We start from the raw sequence: 13986 nt of genomic DNA on the forward strand, positions 1-13986 counted from the left end.
TTAGGAATCCACGTGGATTCCATGTCATCGATACATATTGGACATGCTTTCTTCCCTTTGTTCTTATACCCTAATAAATAGCCATATGCCGGAAAATCATTAACGGTGCATAAAAGCATTGCACGCAAGGTGAACTCCTCATTAGCATATGCATCAAACATGGAAACGCCTTCATCCCAAATCTTTCTCAAATCCTAAATGAGAGGTGCAAGATATACATCTATGTCATTGCCAGGTTGTTTAGGACTCGAGATAAGAAGCAAAAGCATAATGTACTTATGCTTTATACACAACCAAGGTTGAAAATTATAGATCACTAACAGTACTGGCCAAGTACTATGTTGAGAACTAAGATTGCCAAATGGGTTCATTCCATCCGTACACAGTCCGAGCCTTAAATTACGAACTTCATCCCCAGAAGTCTTATGCAACATATCAATACTCTTTCGCTCCGGAGAATCAGATGGATGTGTGAGCAAGTGACCTTTCTTCACCCTATCTTCATGCCACCTCAAATTAACGCTTCTTTCTTTATAGAAAATAAGCGCTTGAATTTAGGTATTCTTGGAAGATACCAATATACTTTAGCCGGGGGCCCTTTAGAATCCCTAGGCCCTTTATGCTTGTAACGCGATAACCCACACCTAGGACACTCTTCTAAGCTCACATTTTCATTCCAATAGAATACACAATCATTCGGACACGCATGAATCTTCTAGTACTCTAAGCCAAAAGGACACATGAGCTTTTTGGCATAATATGTCGACTTTGGAAGTTCATTTCCCACATGAAGCATCTCAACTAATGCTTCTAATAACATTGTGAAACTAGCATCACTCCAATTGAACTTTGACTTAATGTTGTAAATTGTCAACACGAGTTTGGTGAACTTTGTACATCTAGGGTACAAAGGCTTTTGAGAAGCCTTTGTCAACAAGTCAAAAACACGAGGACGTTTTCCTAACTCATCCTCGACTCCCTCCATCATCTCATCAACATGATCTACATCCTCATCGACGTTCTCTTCATCTGTCTCACACCTATCAACACGATCTACTACATCCTCATTGACATCCACATTATTGAAATCCTCAACAATACTTTTTTCTTTGTAAACTCCCTCCTCACCATGTCAAACCCAAACATGATATTGAGGCCTAAACGCACATCGAACTATGTGCTCCCTAAGGATATCAACACTATCTACCTTTGATGCATTGCCACACTTGACACATGGGGAATAAAATCCAACTCCCCCGTCCTAACTTGATGTTCAACGGCAATACTACAAAATTCTAATACGCCATCAATAAATTGTGACGATTCAGTGCTTCCATACATCCAAGAATGAGCTTTTGTCATCCTAATTTCAAGAAAAATTAATACACATAAATGAAAATATATACTTAACCCTAATTACCTAACTAAGTTATATCACTCATTAAACCTTAATTAACCATAATAATATTATGTATATTCTAATAACAACATTTATTCTAATAACCACATTCATTCAACCCTAATTAATCATAATAATAATACAATATGTCATAAATTAACCCTAATGAACAAACTAATTATATAAACTAGGTATAATGTAAAACTTCTAAATAACAACTACATTCATAAAAATATTCACATTCTTAAATAAAATCAATATTTATAGTTACAAACACAAACATATCAAAAATACAACTTAATATATGAGAAGAAATTGATTACCTAATATTCATGGGTATTGAATAATCTTCGAGAGTTTGTATTGAATATTGTAACACAATGAAAAAAAACACAAAATTAGTACACATTACAATGAATAAAAATTCGTGGGTTTCTATTGAACAAAATTAGAACAAATTACAATAAATTACAATGAGAAATTATCTTTGTGCGGTATTGAAGAAGGTTGAAGAAGTACAAATTCTTGGGTTTTTTTCAAGGGTTTTGAAGATGGTTGAAGATAACCAGTAGAGCAAATGCTTAGCTTTGTGGGTTTATGAAACAATAGAGCAAATGAACAGCGTGCATATGAACAAAGAAGAAGAAGATGAACTTTAGCACATGGGTTAGGTTTAAGAAATAATAAGATCAGAAGAAGATGAACAAGAAGAAGATGAATAAGAAGAAGCGGGCTAATGAAACAGTAGCTGAATAATAAGAAGAAGAACAGCAGCAAGGGTTTATGAACGTTAAAAGGCGCGTTTTTTTAAGGGTTTATGAAATAGTATAAATTCAGTGATAGTTAAACAGTATATACTCATGTAAAGGGCATTAAATGCTGCGTGCGAGAGAGACCCGCAGTATATACCTAAGTATCAGATAACTAAATGCTGCGGGCAACCCAAAACCGCAGTATATGTTCATATATTTTTTAAATATTTGCTGCGGGTCAATTAAAACCGAGGTATATGCTCAAATTTTTTTTTTCCTGATTATTTTATGTTGTGTATTTGTAAAACCGCAGCATATGTTGCGTAGCATGTGTGGTTTTTTTCACTAGTGTTAGGACCCGAGATAAGAAGCGAAAGCATAATCTACTTACGCTTCATACACAACTAAGGTGGCAAATTATAGATCACTAACAGTACCGGCCAAGTACTATGTTGAGAACTAAGATTGCAGAATGGGTTCATTCCATCAGTACACAGTCCGAGCCTTAAATTACAAACTTCATCCCCAAAAGTCTTATGCAACCTATCAATACTCTTCCACTCCGGAGAATAAGATGGATGTGTGAGCAAGTGACCTTTCTTCACCATATCTGCATGCCACGTCAAATTAAACGCATCTTTCTTTAAAGAAAAAAAGCGCTTGAATCTAGGTATTATTGGAAGATACCACAATACCTTAGCCTGGGGCCCTTTAGCATCCCTAGCCCCTTTACGCTTGTAATGCGATAACCCACACCTAGGACACTCTTCTAAGTTCACATTTTCATTGCGATACAATACACAATCATTCGGACACACATGAATCTTCTGGTACTCTAAGCCAAAAGGACACATGAGCTTTTTGGCATAATATGTCGACTTTGGAAGTTCATTTCCGTCAAGAAGCATCTCACCTAATGCTTCTAATAACATTGTGAAACAAGTGTCACTCCAATTGAACTTTGACTAATGTTGAAAATTTTCAACACGACTGTTAGTTTGGTGAACTTTGTACATCCAGGGTACAAAAGCTTTTGAGAAGCCTCTGTCAACAAGTCCAAAACATGAGGATGTTTTCCTAACTCATACTCGACTCCCTCCATCATCTCATCAACACGATCTACATCTTCATCGATGTTCTCTTCATCTGTCTCATACCCATCAACACGATCTACTACATCCTTATTGACATTCACATTATTGACATTCTCAACAATACTTTTTTCTTTGTAAACTCCCTCCTCACCATGCCAAACCCAAACATGATATTGAGGCCTAAACCCACGTCGAACTATGTGCTCCCTAAGGATATCAACACTATCTACCTTTGAACATTGCCACACTTGACACATGGACAATAAAAACCAACTCCCCCGTCCTAACTTGATGTTCAACGGCAATACTACAAAATTCTAATTACGCTGTCAATGAATTTTGACGATTCAATGCTTCCATACATCCAAGAAAAAGCTTTTGTCATCCTAAGTGTGACTAATTAATTCAAAAAAAAAAAATTAATACACATTACATACATAAGTATATATAGTTACATAACCCTAGTTAACCCAAATTTACCCTATTTAACCTTCATATTATTTAAATTATTCAAATTATGTGTATTTTAATTAATTAACAAACTACATACATAATAAGTAAAATATTGTGATTATTCATACATAAGTAAATTATATTAAACTACATATATATAATTAATTAAGCTACACACATATACATAAGTAAACTACATACATATTTAATTAACAAAGTACATGCATAAGTAAACAAAATACACAAATTAAAATAATTAACAAACTAAATATAATAATTTGAAAAGAATGTAAAACTTAAAAATTAAACAACTTAAAGAACATAAATTTAGAACTCGAAGAACTTTAAAAAATGTAAAACTTAAAAAATAATGAACAAACTAATTATAACATCATATATATAAACAGATAAACATATCAAACAAAATCAAAATAAAAATTATACCTTGAATTTTCGTGGGTTTTGGGTTATGTAACCTATACAATGAAAAGCAAAATCAAAATTAGTATACAAAAACTAAGCCCTAAAACACATTGAAAATAGAACAACTAAAAATAAGCTTTTAAAGATTATACCTTGAAGAAGAACATATGCCACAGCAAATGTTGTGTGCATGATCAAACGACTCACCAATGCTGAGAGCGTATTGTTCACAATACCATTGTGTTACACTTGCCGGACATGTCGCGGACGATAGACCAACTACCAAGTGAGGCACAAGATGACTCACAGAGTACCCATGCAAACTTATGATATGAGTTTGAAATTGATTTGGATCCATTGAGATCTTATGATTTATGATGAAAAATGAGAATTTGAAATGACTATGGAACTATTGAGTTGGGTTTGAATGATGATATGATTTATCAAAGGAAAAATCATATATTTCAAAATGAATTTACTCAAATAAAAATAACTTGTTTGACGGACACTAGTATGTTTATACTCAGCCTTTTAGTTCATACTATGCTTTGTATATGTTTTTCCAATGGTTTTGTTTTTAGAGTAAAACCCTATAGCACCTCGATGGAGAATGAATATGCGAGCGGAAGATGCACCCGAGTTGGAGTATGACTCCCCTTTTGTTTAGATCTCTTTATTGTATTTGAGAGACTATTAGTTTAGTTGTTTAGGTTTGGACTAATTTAAGGAAGTAATTTGAACTTTTGAATTATTTCGATTTGGTTGTAATTTTCCTTTATTTTGGACAGTTAAGACTTCTGTTATATTGCATTGGTTTATCCTTTAAGTAACCCCTTAATTATTTTGGCAAAATTAAGCTTCCGCTTGATTAATACTAAATTCCAGTTAATGTTTTTCTTCATAATTCGAGGCGGTTACAGCTGGAAGGTGGCGGGAGCATTACATAATCCAGATGACATCCTCCGATAAGCAAAGGTACCATAAGGACATGTGAAGGTAGTCTTTTCCCTATCATCCGGATGAACAGGGATCTAGAAGAATCCAGAGTATTCATCCAAATAACAAAAGTGGGAGTGCTTTGCCAAACTTTCCAGCATTTGGTCTATGAAGGGAATGGGGTAATGGTGTTTTTAGGTGGCTTTGTTCAACTTCCTATAATCATTGCACATACGCCACCCTGTGACTGTTCTGATTGGGATTATTCATTTTTCTCATTTTCAACAACAGTCAAACCTCCCTTCTTATGGACAATCTGTATTGGGGATACCCACTTACTATCGGAGATAAGGTAGATAATCCCAGCATTCAACAACTTAAGCACTTCCTTTTTCACAACCTCCTTCATATTGAGAATCCTCTGTCTCTCTATGGAAGGAGTGGCATCAGGATCCACATTGATACGGTGAGTGACAATAGACGGATTGATACTCTTAATATCGTCAATTGTGTACCCAATGGCTTTTCGATGTTTTTTAACCAAATTGACCAATCGGTCCAAATCACTTCCATTGAGTTCACTACTGACAATAATAGGGTATATGGAATCATCACCAAGAAAAGCAGACTCCAAATGAGAAGTAAGGGGTTTCATTTCTACTTGAGGAGGTGTGGTACTCTCTTTCAAATCCTTCTTCTTCTGCTCAAACTCAGCAACCTGCAAAACATCATCAGACAAAACACAATTATGAACATCAGCTTATCCTTTAAAGGATCTTCCCAGCCCATTATCTCTACAGAACCACCCCTAACTCCTTTAAGAAAGGATTGTAGGGCATCAATCTCATGGCTTCATCAGGATCATCAAACACTTCATCAGCAAACTCAAGCTGGCATATAGACTCACTAGGGACTGGGGACTTCAAAGCATCATGTATAGCAAATTCTACTCTATCCTTCCCCACGCTCATCACTAACTTACCCTTAGCTACATCAATCAAGGTGCTAGCTGTCGCTAGGTAAGGTCTACCTAGAATGATGAGGGTCTTAGCATCCACGAGTATGTCCATGATGACAAAGTCACACGGTACGGTCAACTTACCCACTCTCAGGTCAACATCATACAAACTACCCTTAGGATAGACAATGCGGCGATCAGTAAGCTGCAAGGTCATCTTGGTAGGGGACAACCAATTAACATGCCTAAGTCTCTTATACATGGAATATGGCATCAGACTGACACTAGCACCTAGGTCACACAAAGCCCTGTCCATTGTAAGGTTCCCAATTGTGACAGGTATACTGAAACTACCGGGATCCTTCAGCTTAGGAGACATATCACCAATCATGAAAGCATTCACATTTCACCTCCTTAGGCACCTGAATCACATCATCAAGCTTCTTACTCTGGGACATAATGGACTTAAGAAATTTAGGAAATGCAGTAATCTAAGAAATTGCATCTAAGAAAGGGATTTCTATAGACACATCTTATAAAAGCTTTAGAAATTTCCCATATTTCTTCTCTAATTTAGCTTGCGCCAATTTTTGAGGAAAAGCCACATGCTTAATTAGAAGATTTATGACTCTAGACTTAGACTTGACATTACCGTCAACATTCACAACAATCTTACCATCTACCTCATCAGCATTAGAATCAGGGTCTACAAAAATACTACCTATCGGTGTCACCTCTTTTAGGGGAGGATCAACCAATTGCTTACCACTCCTTGTTGTCTCGGCATTTATCTGGCCGGGCTCCTTGCCCTTGTGTTCACGCTGGCTAGGAAACTGGTTAGGAGCACGCATATTCTGCTGTTAAGACAACTGTGTTACCTGAGTCTCTTGCATCTTCATAAGCGCGCTACTAGACTGTATGTATGCCTGCAATATATTCCTAAGCTTTGTAATTTGTGACTCCACATTGGACGGTGGTTGGTAGTGGTGTTGTGGAGGTGGGTGATTTGACTATTTGGGTCTTTGGTTGAACCCTAGTGGATTGTGCGGTTGTTGGTATAGTGGTGGGTTCAACACATTGGTGCTCTTGTATAAGAAGAGCGGGTGATTCTTAGTGCCTGCATTGTAAGTGTTAGAGAAAGGATCGTTCACTGGCCTATAGAAACATTATTAATTGAAGACCTAAAAGCACTACTTACCATACTTACCTTGGCCATCTGTTCGGATAGAGTGACCATCTGTTTTGTGAGAGCCTTGATGGGCTCACTGCCTGTAGTGTCCTTGTGCGATGCTCGTTCCCTCTCACTACCCCAAGAAAAACTATTCTTGGCCATGGTCTCAAAGAGTCTTAAGACCTCTTCAGACGACTTAGAATCCATGTCACCATTACATGCTGCATTAATCGAGGACTTGTGCTCATCATGCAACCCCACATAAAAGGATTGTGCGAGCAATCAATCTGGGATCTGCTGATAAGGGCAAGTGTAAGATCTGAGGGAAGGGGTAGACAAGAAAAGCAATATACTCAACCAAAACTAACAAATCAATTGTCCGTCGCTTCCTTGGCAACGACGCCAAAAACATGATGTGCAAATTTTATTTAACCGCAAGCGCAAGATATACATGTAGTCGTGGGTCGAACTTAAGGAAGCAAAGACAAGAAACTTGCTAATTTCGATTAACTATATTGCTCAAAGAAGAAAAATATGTGGTTGGTTGTTGTCTAACATACTACGAATGCGATAAGAAAAATAGATTAAACTATATGATAAGAGATCTAGGGTGTCGGGAATCCCCTAAAGTCTTGTATGATCAAATTCTCATTAGCATCTATGAAAAGTCCAATTAATTACGTGTTTAAACATGATTTTGTTAATCTTAAACTCTCGCCCTGTTGATTAACTATTAGATTTGGACCCTACTAATTCAATTCTCACACGCTAGTTTTATTGAACGAATTAATAAGAATTTAACTAAAATTTACCCTAAAGCAAATTCGATCCCAATCTCACATGCTAGTTCTATTGACATGTCCGACAAAGCATGTTTAATTTAGGTTTATTAGCACAATTCAACCACTTTAATCCTAGTTTCATAGACACATTCAAGAATCAAATCATACATGACTTATAGGTTCAAACCCTAACCCTAGAAAATGAATCTACTCACTAATCATGGTAAAAGCAATAAAAACAAAATTTAGGATGATACTAAACATGACTAAGAATGAAATAAATGATAAATTCAAGAAAAAAAATAATTGAAAACCAAAGGACATAACAATTAATTCAAAGAACAATAAATGAAGAGCAAACTAATTTTTATTGAAGAAAGACTAATGACAAAAATTAAAGTTTACTAAAGGAAGATTAAAACGAATACAAGGAATAGACTAAGAAATTTAAGTACTAGAGAAACTTACGATGGTTGAAGGAAGATTAATGATGAAAAACTAAATTAAAAAGCTTAAAATTAAATGCAAAATTAAAGAGTAATTAAGTCTAATGGAAGGAAGAAGGAGAGAAAAAGAAACCCTAATCAGTCATTAGGGGGTTATTTATACTAATGAGGCCCACTAACCCAAAACCTAATGAAAAACGGCTGAAAAAATAATAAACCGGGCTTGAAATGCAAAAAATCGAGTCGGCTTTCACGAAAATGCACCCACCACCGACTTGGCTGCTGCTTCTGGAAAATATGAGTTTCGGTCAGTACCCACCGCCGAGTCGGCGGTACCTTCTCTTACCTCAACCCCGAGTCGGCATTTGCTTCTGGAAAAATGATGATTGTCAGCTTTGAACGCCGACTCGGCGGTTACCTCTTCACCTATGAAGCCGAGTCGGTTTTTGTCTCTGGATAAACTCTTGTTCTTTCTTTTCACCGCCGAGTCGTGGAGGCCAAAGGTCCCATCTCAGCCGACTCGGGTTTTTCCTTCTGGAGACATATGCTTTGCAAAACTTAGTGATCAGATCTTTACATCGCGAAGCTCGATGAATTTAAAGGCTCGATTGTATCCTTGAGTCCTGTAAACATGATTAGACACAAAATCCCACAAAAACGACTCGAAATGCCATGATTCACTTGTTTACCCACAAATTAGTCGTGGAGTACCGAATTGGAGTAAACACGCCTAAAATGATTCTAAAACACCACTAAACACCCACAAGGAGCATATAAATGATAATAATAAGTGCAAATAATTGCACTTATCAAGAACATAGCCTCTGACACTTTAAGTTTGGTAGCCTTATGAACTCAAAATCCTAGATTGGTGGCAAAAGAAGCAATTCTAGGGTTTACTGTAGCTAATAATCAAATTTTTGCCCTCAAAAATAAAAAATGATAGGGCAAAAAAGGACTCAAAATCATCACAAACCACAAACATGCATAAAATCAACCAACCAAAAAAATGAAATCATCAAAATTCAGAAGGAAAGATAGATCCACATAAGAGAGAAGGGTCCATGTACATCAAAATTAGAATGAACATCATCATCAACGAGTGACTCTTTATTTAAAGAACGAAAAAGATCAACTATAATTGGTAGATCTAGTTGTAAATCGAACACACCCTCAATATCTTCATCCGTAGAATTCAACTCCCTACTTTAATTAGGTTTCGTTTCTGCAGAAATGGTAGGAGAATGAGACACATAATCGTAGTAGTCAAGCAAAGGATGAAGGAATATGTCCGTAGACATTTCCGATAATTACTAAATATAAATATATAGGATATTTATGAAGATAATAAAGTTAATTATTATTAGTAATTATATTTGCTTGCTAGAGAATAAATATAATTGGTGGGTCAATAATAATTGGACCACAACTAATATAATTAATCCTATAAGGTCTTACAAAAGAATCAATTGAACGGTAAATGACTCGGGCCCATTAGGAGTATGGGCTTGCGATCCAATTAGGTTAACAAAAGAATCGGTTTCTTTTTGACCTAGGTTACTAGTATTATATGAGGATATAATGCTAGTAGTGGAGAAGTAGGGATAATGGGACGATGGATGTGAGTATTATAAATATGTTTATTTAAACTCTCACGATACACAATTCTCAATCTAAAGTTATTGAAAAACCAGAAAAAGCAAGAGAAACAATCTCTTCCGTTCTAGCAAACGTTGGTGTTCATTTGATTCCGGTAGACTGAATAGAGGAGCAACGTTTGAGGCTCTCAATATTATCTTATCGCGTTATTTTCGTGGATTTCACGCTACAAAGGTAATATAGACTAATCCTTTTATATGATTTATATGTTTGATTATGTTTATGATCCTGAGATAGATGTTAGGAAAGTGTTTCCTGAAATTCCGCTTTAAGCATCCATCGAATCCCAACAGTGGTATCAGTTAAGCCTAATTCATAATATTCATATGATCTTTTTTTTTCTCTGGAACAATTCACAATCGTTTTTTTTGCATAAAAAATCAGTTTTTTTTATGTTAACTGTATGGAAGTTATTCATAATATTCAATTTCAATTGGATTGAAATATAAATGAAAAAACTTGTTTTTCCTGATTTTTGAAGCCATTCATCCCAAATATTGTATATCCATTCGAATTTGTTCGAATTACCAAAAAAAAAAAAAAAATCAGTTTTTTTTTTGGATGAAAATTCGAAATTTTGTGTTAATTGTCTTGGGGCTTTGATTATTCACGAAATCCAAACAATGAAATGAAACACAAAATTTGTTCATTGTTAATTGTGTTTTTCGTTATGGTATTCAAGTGTTTTGGATCGAAAATGCTTATACCCTAATTTTTCCCCAATTCAATTTTAATTGTTAAAACACAAATTGGTTCAATTGGCTTGAAATTTAAATGCGAAAAACTTGTTTTCCCTGAAATTTGAAGCAATTCATGCACAAAGGTTGTTTATTAATTCGAATTTGTTCGAATTCATAAAAAAAAAAAAAAAAAAGAGAGGAAACAAATACCGAAAAAAACGGGCTGTTTATGGTGGCCGGAGGGAGGCGGGCTGCTGGCGGCTGCCGGGTTCCTTGGCGGCTGCTGGGTTCTTTGGCGGCTGCTGGGTTCCATTCTTCACGGCCACTGTTTCTTTCTTCCAGTACAAGATGATGAAGGTTGAAGGTGACCTTTTTTTTGAAATGATGAAGATGGTCCCAGAAAATGGGTTGGTCTTCATTCTTGTATGCTGCTTCCGTTTTTCTTTTGGAATTTTTTTTTGTTTTTTTTATGTGCATATAACTATTTATTGAGTCTTAATTGATTTAAATAGTTTTTTTTTTCCCTTTTATAGTCTCACTTAAATTAGTCAAGTTTGACTAAACATAAAGGGTATTTTATATGCTAATTGTTATGACCCTTTAGTTTGATATATTGCATTGTTATTGTCGTTTATAATATTTGATATTATTTTGACATGTTATGACTAGTATGGCCCAAAACAAAATTTATATATAAAATTAGGATAGTATATACGATCTGCGAATCGTTTGTTTTGAATGTAATTATATACGATCTGCGAATCGTTTGTTTTGAATGTAATTAAATACGATCTGCGTATCGTAATATTTTTATTCAAAGTATGTAATCACAAATGAAAGGAGTTTCAAGGAAGGTGATCAATGGAAATTCATGGAAGCTTCATGAAGATTAGTTTTTTTTTAGGGGCCATACTAGATCATCTTTTATTCATACTTTTATTTGCATTGAGCGTTTATTTTGGTCTTTACATGCATAAGTTAATGTATTGGTTAAATATGCTATGTGTTCACTTAATATTAACCATGCTAATTAACTTGAATCCCCATAAATAATATTGAGTTTTATTGTTTTTCCAAACAACACCTATAAGCCTTTGATAATGAATAATACATTCTGCCAAAGCGAGGTATTGCTCATAAATCTTGGGATATGGGGTAAATTTTTTTTGAAAATTTACAGGTTCATGTTTGGTTTCACTCAACAAAATCATCAAAAACAAAGTTTTGGGTTTTGAAACTAAGAGATAGGATTGAACAAGAATTATCAATCTATCTACTAAGAATTATAATTAGTTATAATTAGTAAAACGTTTACTTACCTTAACTACTATAGTTAAAGGCAGGGCCAAAGTCCGTTTAACTGTAGTGGGAGAGGATCTTAGTTGTTATTTATTCAAAAGGGGATTTTAAAATTTTGAATAAATTATTAAATTGTTTAATTACTGCTTATTGATAGACTATTAATTTTACTTTATTACATTGTTATAGAAATCATGTCTGGTTCAACTAACAACAACACTCCTGCTTTTAACTTGCGCTGTGTCTTGGAAAAAGACAAATTGAATGCAAACAACTTCCTTGAATGGGAAATGGCTGTGAGAATTGTTCTCAGAGCTGAAGGAAGGGAAAGTGTTCTTGACACTCCACTCCCTGAACCCCTGCCAGAAACTGCAACAGTTGCAGAGAAAAGAGCTAGGCAAAATCTCGAGGCCAATTCTGTGCAAGTAACATGTCTGATGCTTGCTTGCATGGAACATGATTTTCAAAAACGTTTTAACAATCTTGATGCCTACACAATAATCCAGCAACTTAGAACAATGTTCGAAAAGAATGCTCGATTAGAGAGATTTGAAGCTAATTGTAAACTTTTGGAATGCAAACTGGGCAAGGGAAAACCCGTCGGACCCCATGTGTTCGCCTTAATAGGGCATTTTCAAGTCATGGAAAAGTTGGGTTTTCCTTATCCCAAAGAGCTGGCCACTGATATTGTGATCAGATCCTTGCCAGAAACTTTTGATGCTTTCAGATTAAATTTTTACATGCAAGGAGGGGAAGCAACCTTGCCAGAATTGCATGGTATGCTTATTCAGGCTGAAAGGAGCTTACCTTCTGAACCCGCACTGAAAGATGTGCTTATGGTCAGAAAGAATAAAAAGTTCAAGAAGAAAGGGGTTCCTAAATGGAATGGCAATGGTAAGGTAGTTACCACTAATGCCTCTCCCAGACCAAAGGCTACTCCAAAGGCTAAAGTAGCAGCACTACATGAGTGCTACCACTGCCACAAGATTGGCCATTGGAAGAGGAACTGCCCCGTCTATCTAGAAGAAAAGAAGTTTGGTGCTTCATCTTCAGGTATATATGTTATTGAAATTAATTTAGCGACTTCGGCTTCTTGGGTATTTGATACTGCTTGTGGGTCTCACATTACTAGTAATGTGCAGGGTCTAAAAAGAAGTAGAAGCTTGAGCAAAGGTGAGGTGGATCTCCGAGTCGGAAATGGAGCAAGAGTTGCTGCTTTAGCTGTTGGAGTTTATATTTTAACATTACCCTCTGGTTTAATTTTAGAACTAAATAATTGTTATTATGTTCCTGCCATCACCAAGAACATTATTTCAATTCCGGTTTTGGACACGGAAGGTTTTTCATTTACTATTAAGAATAATTGTTGTTCTGCATATTTAAATGATATGTTCTATGTTTCAGCTAAATTATTAAATGGGTTGTATGTGCTAGACTTAGAAACTCACATCTATAACATAGACAGCAAGAAACGTAAAACAAATGATTCAAACCCCACTTACCTATGGCATTGTCGATTAGGCCACATAAGTTCAAAACGAATAGAGAAACTTCATAAAGATGGAATTCTAAAATCATTTGATTTTGAATCATTTGGTATTTGCGAGTTTTGTTTGATGGGAAAAATGACAAAGTCACCTTTCACAGGTACAAGTGAAAGGGCCAATGACCTCTTAGCTCTCATACATACTGATGTATGTGGACCTATGAGTACCGTGGCTCGGGGTGGTTACAGCTACTTTATAACCTTTACTGATGATGTAAGCAGATATGGATATGTTTACCTCATGAGACATAAGTCGGAGTCCTTTGAAAAGTTCAAGGAATTTCAAAATGAAGTAGAAAACCAACTTGGGAAGAAAATAAAAGCATTACGATCCGATCGTGGTGGTGAATACTTGTCTCACGAGTTTGATGATCATTTGAAAAATCGA

The 13986-nt window shown here is 35.5% G+C and overlaps 1 protein-coding gene across 1 annotated transcript; it reads left to right on the plus strand.

The window, feature by feature from the left end:
• Window positions 1-10174: 10174 nt before the first annotated feature.
• Window positions 10175-13394, plus strand: LOC130825950 (uncharacterized). The gene is made up of 3 exons (XM_057691402.1): window positions 10175-10247; window positions 12242-13105; window positions 13195-13394. The coding sequence occupies exons 2-3, from the start codon at window positions 12247-12249 to the stop codon at window positions 13209-13211; spliced, it is 876 nt and encodes a 291-aa protein (XP_057547385.1). The 5' UTR covers window positions 10175-10247; window positions 12242-12246; the 3' UTR covers window positions 13212-13394.
• Window positions 13395-13986: the final 592 nt, after the last annotated feature.

The sequence above is a fragment of the Amaranthus tricolor genome, chromosome 10, assembly GCF_026212465.1.
Source record: "Amaranthus tricolor cultivar Red isolate AtriRed21 chromosome 10, ASM2621246v1, whole genome shotgun sequence".
Classification (NCBI taxonomy): Eukaryota; Viridiplantae; Streptophyta; class Magnoliopsida; order Caryophyllales; family Amaranthaceae; genus Amaranthus; species Amaranthus tricolor.

Bases quoted from the DNA above. Each gene is read 5' to 3' on its own strand.
- LOC130825950 (XM_057691402.1), top strand. From the start codon at position 12,247: ATGTCTGGTTCAACTAACAACAACACTCCTGCTTTTAACTTGCGCTGT.